The sequence below is a fragment of the Acyrthosiphon pisum genome, unplaced genomic scaffold (assembly GCF_005508785.2).
Source record: "Acyrthosiphon pisum isolate AL4f unplaced genomic scaffold, pea_aphid_22Mar2018_4r6ur Scaffold_17856;HRSCAF=18528, whole genome shotgun sequence".
NCBI lineage: Eukaryota > Metazoa > Arthropoda > Insecta > Hemiptera > Aphididae > Acyrthosiphon > Acyrthosiphon pisum.
This window is the reverse complement of record NW_021766934.1, coordinates 1-8,891: the sequence shown is the minus strand read 5'-3', so window position 1 is coordinate 8,891 and position 8,891 is coordinate 1. Positions and strand designations below refer to the sequence as shown.

The window sequence follows — 8,891 nt, the reverse complement described above, 5'->3', positions numbered from 1 at the left end:
GTCTTAAAAATTCCAAAAATATAATTTGAATTAATTAATTATAACACAACTAGACTCGTTTTACTGTTTTACTAAAAAAATATCAACTTATCATGTGTCCATTTAATTACTGTTCAAATAATATTAACACATCTAAATTTATCGGTACAAAAATGTATGCAATAAGCCTTTTTTTCTAAACCTACTGCAGTAGGTACCATAATATACTTTCGAAACATATATGCGTTCACGCTATTATTTTGAGAATTTTTATCGATCGATCTAACGCCGTCTCTCCTTGCACGCTGTATATATAATTTATCGCATATAATATATAAGTGAACATGGTAATGTAGTCATTATAATATAAACGTTTTCTCGCTGCCATCCCTTCGGCTGCTTCGAAAGTTTCATTAAAGTTCCGGGCTGCAGCTGTACTACGACCGGAACTCTTGAGTTCGGTTTTTTTTATTTCCGGTTCTTTAAAACTATGCACATTCGGGTGATAAATGTAGGAACGTGCTCTCCATTCCGACCGAACTGACCGACTCGCGATTCGTCGCGGGCGTCTGATTACAACCGTGGTATACACGCATCGTATAATATATACGCGTTGCTCCAAACCGCGGTATACGCTTATTTTGTTCGGACGCAACGCTGATTGCTCGTACGCGGTCATTTGATACGATTACCAAACGTGGTACAATAAAACACATGCATGTATATATATATATAGACTATTATTGTGGAATACGTGGTTACCTTGACGGTCGATCGCGAATGACTTTCAAATTATTATTCGAATTCGCATTTATCCGCGAGCGAGCGTACGTGTTTAATATTATCATCATGTGGATTGAATAACATTCGGTAAAAACGTTTACATTAGAGCTGCTGCGCATTCAAACGTAAAGCCGAAGAAGATATTTTGCAGGTATGAAAGTGGGCGAGGATATCGTGTAAATAATGGTCGCCCGAATGCAAACCTCTCGTGTGCAATCAATAATATAATACCCATTTGTACTCGGACATCATCATCATCGTCATCCCCACGTCATACAGCTATCATCGGTCCTATATATCGTTGAAAAAGCTACGCTTGTAACCGCTTCGTCTTCTGAGAAAAAATTTTGGTCGCGGGACCCTCTGTAATATATATTATATATTATATGGGTATGTTGTATGTAAGTATACATAATACATAATATACGTCCTACACTCGTGCACGTCTTCGTATTGTTCGTTTCGATCGCGTGTCGTCGGTGCGACAGACAGACGGGTCCCGTGAGCCATATAAATCAATGAAAATAATAAGACAACAACAAAAAAAAACACCAAATATAAATATTCAACGTTTGTCAGCTATACATATGTAACCTCGAGACCATGTAGTTCACACACTATCCTCCCTCCGCACACACAAACACAACCCAATTTACAGCGGCTATATGATATAGGAACCTCGAATGCCGACTGCAATGCGCGTTCCAGCAAAATACCAGTGTCTCGTATATTATATGTATTACTTGCTATGAATTACGCATATGCACGTGGATTAATGTATAAGTGCGTTGAGCGTATAACATATTTATCTGTAGACAATTATTATTAAAATGGCTATGCAAAATAACAGTTCGACGATCGCACGGGATTGACGTGAATTACCTGCCCATATATAGTCGTCGACGAACAGTGGGACACGCGACGATCACACATAATACTATATTATTATAATATTAATAATATTATTATTTACGTTTGCGTGTTGAGCGTTTGAATGTGGGTGAAGTGGTATTATTACGAGACAAATTGTATTTTAACGGTTTAACTGAATTTGTATGACCTATCCCGAATACTGTTTAGAAGACCACGGGGAGTGCGTCCGAATTGATTGCGCCAAATCCAAATTCACAGCAGGGTCTTTGTATCGTTTACTCTGCGAGCACTGTTTAGTTTTAGTTATCTCTTAACGATCGTCCGAATTTTAAGTCAGAAAACCAAACGTTTTGTGATTTTTGTTGTATATCATCATCATCATGTTGTTTTATGACTCTGTAAGAGTTTTCGCCACCTCTGTCAATGCTCTCCAATTTCCGCGATCCTGGACCAACTCTTCCCAGTTCGTAACTTCCAGCCTCTCCAGTCTCTAGGTCTTGTCTTATCTCATCTATCCAACGTTTTTTTGACCTACTCCTTGGTCTCTTCCTTCTGGTTTCCAATCCATTTTGATGTATATAGAAAATGATAACTTAAACAATACATGAATGTTTCAAATTACTACCTATTATTAATTATTAATATGTTATGATTTATGAATCACAAAATATATAAATGTTTTTTATAACTGATAATCGAATGTTGTTAAATTTAAGATACAATTTGTATCGTAAGTTTTTTAAATTCCACTTTAAGCAACTTCTGAAAATTTTTGTGTTACATTTTCAATCGTGGGGTAATAAAACTAAAACTATTATGATTTTTAAGCTATACAACTTTTTTTTTAATTTTTTATTTATTGGAGAAAATAGTGACTATTAAATTTGAAACTGTTTAGTTGTTTCTTGAACAAATTATGTGAAAACTTGGATTACATTTTTGATATTGATGACTAATATAAATAAAAATAATAATTCTGAGTGTCTAAAAATAGCTCAAAAAATCCAAATTATTTTGAAAATTATATCATGTCTATATAATGCTTTTATAAATAAGTATACATATTATTATAATAATAAATAAATAAATATATGCATAGAATATTTTGTGAAAATCTAACTCTATTATATATTACTGAATTAAATCAATGATTAAAAAAATCAAACTTGAATTGCGTAAATAATACCGCTGAGGTTGGCCGTATTTTTTTAAGTTTTCCTCGATTATTTTGAAATATCCAATGAAAAACCGCTAAAATAGATCATTGTAAATAACATAAGTTGTAATGTACGACTCATCCGCGAGAAATAATTATAAGACTGCAGCATATTGCATATATCTTTCTACAACCGATTGAAAGTGTTTGTCGAGAGTGACGGACGAATATGCAAATTAAAATCGATATTTTTGTTTAGGTTCTATAGGCAGTTCATCTTGTTCGCCTTTTACTTTTCCATATCTATGGTATGCTTCGTGCTGCGTCCCGGACCGCCACCCACCGGTCTTAAGCCGCCATTAATCAACTACACTTCCACGTCGACCACGGTGGCCACCACGCCGTTTGACTTCATGGACAACGAGTCGATGTTGCCCGACATGTACGACGAGATGATGATCGGCGGTGGCGGTCCGACCGAGTTCGAGACGGTGCAGGTGACCACGGAAATGGCGACGACCAGCGACAACGCGACGACGACCAACAACGGTAGCGGTATCGGAACGCCACTGATCTACGAGGACGGCGGCGGTGGAGGTGGTGGAGGTGGTACCGTGAGCTTGCACGGGAAGAGTTCGGGTTCGGACAGGGGCAAACACAGGAGCACGTGGAGTCCGGCCAACCATACGTTCAAGACCAACTACACGTACAACTACAACAAAGTAGGCGGCACGCGCGACACCATATTATATTATAATAATACACATTGCGATAAGTCATGATCACGTCGCTTGGCGCGTCGAAATGTATAGAATTAGAATAATATATGCGGGTAGATAGGGTATAATATATGCACATTTTGAGGATACAAATATCCAGCCCCTCCTGTAGAGGATATTTCTTCCCCGAGAAATTATACACAGAAATTGTACAAAGATCAAATATGGGTTTTAGGGTTGAAATAATAAAGATTTCAGATCGTCGTGAAAAGTCCCCATCGATATAATGTATAGAAAGATTTTTCTTAGACATTTCGCTCATATATTACCATATCGTTCAATCTCATAACGTACTGGATTTTTAGCTTTAGGTCTTCGCAGCGTGTAAAGATAAAAGGTTAAAATTTCTTACTATACCTACGGGCTACGAGTACCCTATGTGATACAGTTAGGTCGTGATCATGATGAAATCAATATTTTAAGTAAATATATATTATATAATAAAAATGTCCTATGATAAAATTTATTATTATTTAATAATAATTGACCAACTATTAATATTTATACCTACTAGATATTTATTTTTTTATCAATAATTAATATATTTGACTAAAAAATGCTTATAATACGTATATAACCATACTATTATCATACATTATATAATTAACATGCGTGTATTTTATATTTATTGTTCTGTACAGAGAATCATGTCATACCTACCTACCGTGAGGTAAATATCCTAAAACCACCAACAATGGTTATAATAATAATAATAATAATATACAAAATAATGGATAAAATGATACATTAACATCGCATGCATATGAATTTATTGCATAATCATTTCGGTTTGTATTATATTAGTTGCATATTAGGAAATTCGAGTACCTACCTACCTACTTTAAAATAGCAGCTGCATAAGAACTGACTCCCAATAAATCCCTTTAAAATGAATTGAGTTTTTTTTTAGTATATACCTACTAATTGAGCCAATGTTATAATACTGAGTCCCGTCAAGCTCTGTGAGAAAAAACATTTTCTTTCCCATTTTTACAAACATAAGACGGCAATTGTACAGGTACAATTAAAATGATTTTTTTTTATGTTAATTTGAAAATATTTGATAAATGTCTGTAATATATTGTAATATTGAGTTGTTTAAAATAATAAATAAACAAATGTAATGCCTTATATTGGTAAAAACTTCAGTAAACTTTTTATGTATTCAATTCTTGATTTTTTTTTTTTTATGTAATAGCTGCATTTTTTCTCTAACTTGGTTTTCTTTAGTTATGATCTAATTTCTCTTGATTAGGTTGGGTGAATGTACAATGCAGTATTTATCAGTGTTGATATTTCTATTTCAACTAGAACTTAAGAAATGCACAGTATAACAGATATGCCTACAATAAAAATGTACGGACGCAAAAGAAATAATATATTATTATTTTAGTTTTTCCAAGTTCACGGAATCAATATAAATTAGTATAATTTTAATTTGCCAACTACAGACTCAATTGACAATTATGAGTTTATTTTTTTATGCAGGTACTCAGTTAGTAATGTTATGTTTTTCCTTGTTCAAGTAGGTATAATGGGAACTCAATTATTAGTATGCACCGCTTTGAACAATGTGAAATCGACTATCTTAAAACCGCATTTACCGGGCTGGATATACTTTGATAAAAAATCCAGTGTGTTATATTTTATCGAATTTTCGTTTTTTGGGTATAAAATAGTCTTATAAAAATTTGTTGTAATAATCCTATTTATAATCGTGTTATCAGAATACTGCACTGCAGTGGCGGTAGAATAACAGTAGGATTTGTTTAACTTGTTTCCACATTGAAATTAAGTCACTATGCCCGGACGATATGAATGGTGAAAAAAAATAAAAACGTAATACTGTTTGTCAATTGTAAGCGCTGACATTCATGCTATCAAAAGTCAAAAATATTATTACTATTATTGTTATTATTTTTATTTTCATTATTATTATTGCAATGGCAGTGTATTATGTTTAAGCTATTGAAATACAAATGAGTTAGATAGCATATATAACTATCACGCTATATCAATATTTTTATATTTATCCATTTTAACATTTTCGTTATTACTGTTGTTCGGAAAAAAAGTAATTTCGTTTGTACAACGACTTAGCTGCAGTTGACATTATATTGTTTGTACTATTTACTTTTTATCATAACATATTAAAACAACAATACAAAATTTAGAAAAGCTTGTAACCCATGTAAGATAAAATCCAATGTTGTACTTATGTGTTGAACTCAAAATATAGGTACACAAAAAACAGATTTTTTTGAATTAGTTCCCAAAAATTCGAATCTTCGAGACTGGAGTGTATAAAATAAACTGAGTTCACTTCGATAAAAATGTATACTAAATCCTTAAAAACCAAATAGTAAATAACGAAACATTAAGTTATAAAGATACAAATGTATGAAAAAAATGATGATAATTGTAAAAATATACTTTTCTGTAACACAATTTTAGCTTAGGGTTTAAAAAATTATTAATTTATTATTTTAGTCTTCAGTTTAGTTTTTAGTAATCCGGTTACTGTCATTTAATGTTATGTTAGATTAATATTTCATAATTATGTGGTAGAGAAAATATAGCTTAACAATATTTTTAAATTGATTTTGTGTATGTCGTATGTCATACTTTACAAAGCTCAAACTAATAACTCGCGAATCATTTTTAGTTAAGTATTTTTTTTCTTGATACATTTTTGATCGTACACTTTTTCTTCAAATTTGTACAACACATAATATTATTCTCATGAATATTTCTACGGCAGTGTACTATTTACACTAAAAATTAAAACGTTAAAATTTTATTATGGTGATTTATCGTTTTAAAATAACCAATTGTATATTATAATATGTATTATTTCGTTATGATCAGACGGCCATCAACAATTTAAAGATGTTGGATTAAACAATAATAATATGGTATAAGTATACTATATCATATTCGTATAACTTATTTTAAATCACTTGAATGTTTCTTTTGCGTACAATATACAGCATACGATTAAATAGAAATAAATTTGTCAATTACAAATTATTAACGTGTGTGTACTTATACAAATATTTTCAACAGTCAAGAAAATTTTGGTGGAACAAGAGACAAAAGGTATGCAGATTAATGGCTGTGCACTCGACTGACGATTTAATCAGAATGGGATCGGAAGTGGGAATGTTTATGGGAGCATTCCTCTATCTTCTGGCCGCGGTCAGAGAAGCTGGTTTTTTGGGCACACAGATGTTCATTGAAAACTTGGTCAGTAATCAGAATTATTAATACCTTAATCTTCAAATAAATATATTAGATTAAATTTAAATACCTACTATTTAATCTTGCACCTCCATTTCAAGTATCGTCCTACTTACACCGGTAGTAACTAATAAGTGATACCCGTAGAAGAAAATAGCCAAAGCTTTTGGGAGGGGGCCAAGTCTCCCATAATTTTATTCTAAAAACGTGGCATACAAATCCAAATTTATTTACACCAATTATATATAATTTATATTCAATATCTATACACATACCTACCTACTTTTTATCTAAACGAAGTAAAATACACAGCTGCAGACAAACACACATAAATGTGGTTAAATAATGTAAGGTCTAGTCATATCATTATATCACTACATTTAAGTATAAAACAGAAAAAACAAAAACTTTTATCATCCATGTTTATTGTTTATATAACGTATCGAAAATACTGTACCTAACACAAAAAAAGTTATTTTTTATCAATTATATTTATTTATATTTTATTCAAGAAAATATATTTACTTATAACTTACTTGACTTGATGGAACTTGGCAGGGTTTTAGGGCTCTTAAGCCCTCTCCCCGAACCACATTATTTTTGCCAATGCTGTTAACTATACTACTCGCATATACAACATTCAACGTTAGACGTTTTTATTTACAAAAATTTCACTAGCCACTAGGACAACGTATTCAATCCGCCTGGGGTGGATTACACACCAGGTCCATGAAAGTCAAGCAAATTATACTTGAACCAAATTTCACCCAAACTTAGTTCAGAGTTATGCCTACTTAAACTGAAATATAGCAAGTACTATATTCAATTCGGCGAAATCTAGCTCAAAAATAAACCGTGATAATAAAAATTAAATTAGGTTTCGACAATTTTCTATGAAAGCTTCACTTTAAAACAATATTAAATGCAGAATTTTAAAACTTATATAATAACTTATACAATTATATAATATAAATGTACCAACCAAAGATAGGTACATAATTTTACCTGTATAGAAGTTATTAAAAAAAAATTAACACGCAATGACCTTTTCGAAAGATTCAGTAAAATATTTCCAAGAAATAATTTTTTTTTCATTTTAGAAATTTATTATATAGATAATTGGAATTATTCTATGGAATATCTGGAAGAAAACACATTCACAAATATTAATTTGGAGATCACTAGGATGTAATAGAACTTTGCGCATAACAATAAATTTCTGTTGAAAGAAACCATAGTTTAATTTGACTAGAAAAAATTATACTTTTAATTGATAATCGTAGAAACTCAAAGGGGCAGAACAATGTACTATTATTGTAAATTATTATATTATTGGTTTAATGATAGCTGACAATAATGAATAACTAATTATTTGAGTATTGTTATAAGGCATGGAATTGAAATGGCGCAGAGTGCATATATAGGCGAGTTGGTGATTTAAAGATAATAAAATCACGGTGTTAAAAAAAATGAAGGCGATTAATGGATTTAAAAACCACTCAATGTCGAGGGTTTTTAAATAAATAAAAAACAAATATAAGATCGTGTTAACTCGTTTAGCATAATAAGTACATTCCCTTGACCTGATATTACGGGTTTTGTCACGAAAGTACCTATATAATACTGGTATACCTATAACTGCTGTTATTGCTATACATATTCGCGTGATGGCGCGACGGCGTCAAGTGAACAATAACAATATGCAAAACTGTGAAATCGATCGAAACTGATTAAAATATTATCCCGTTACGGTTGTTATACACTTCAAAAGTTATACACCATAAGGTTAAAAGTAAATTGTTCCATATAAATTGCCTATACTGCGATGTATTTTGGTGGATAAGATGTATTTTAATTTATTTCAAATAAACTATGTTCGGTATCCATATGGATTACGAAAGTACAATTAATATACCTAAAGTAAATTTACGAACTTATAACATATTTTTCTGTGTGTATTTGAAAAGAGATTTATCGTCGTTTTCACATCAAGCAATAACATATAAAGACTAATATTATTACATAAGTAACTAAGTCATCGACAATACACGAGCCTTCTATTAATACCTATAGTAATAAAA

At 31.5% G+C, this 8,891-nt stretch overlaps 1 protein-coding gene across 1 annotated transcript; it reads left to right on the top strand.

Annotated features, from left to right (window-relative positions):
• The first annotated feature begins 3,050 nt into the window (after window positions 1-3,050).
• LOC107885830 lies at window positions 3,051-7,157 on the top strand. Its single transcript, XM_016809520.2, has 2 exons — window positions 3,051-3,513; window positions 6,637-7,157. The coding sequence occupies exons 1-2, from the start codon at window positions 3,097-3,099 to the stop codon at window positions 6,835-6,837; spliced, it is 618 nt and encodes a 205-aa protein (XP_016665009.2). The 5' UTR covers window positions 3,051-3,096; the 3' UTR covers window positions 6,838-7,157.
• The last annotated feature ends 1,734 nt before the right edge of the window (window positions 7,158-8,891 follow it).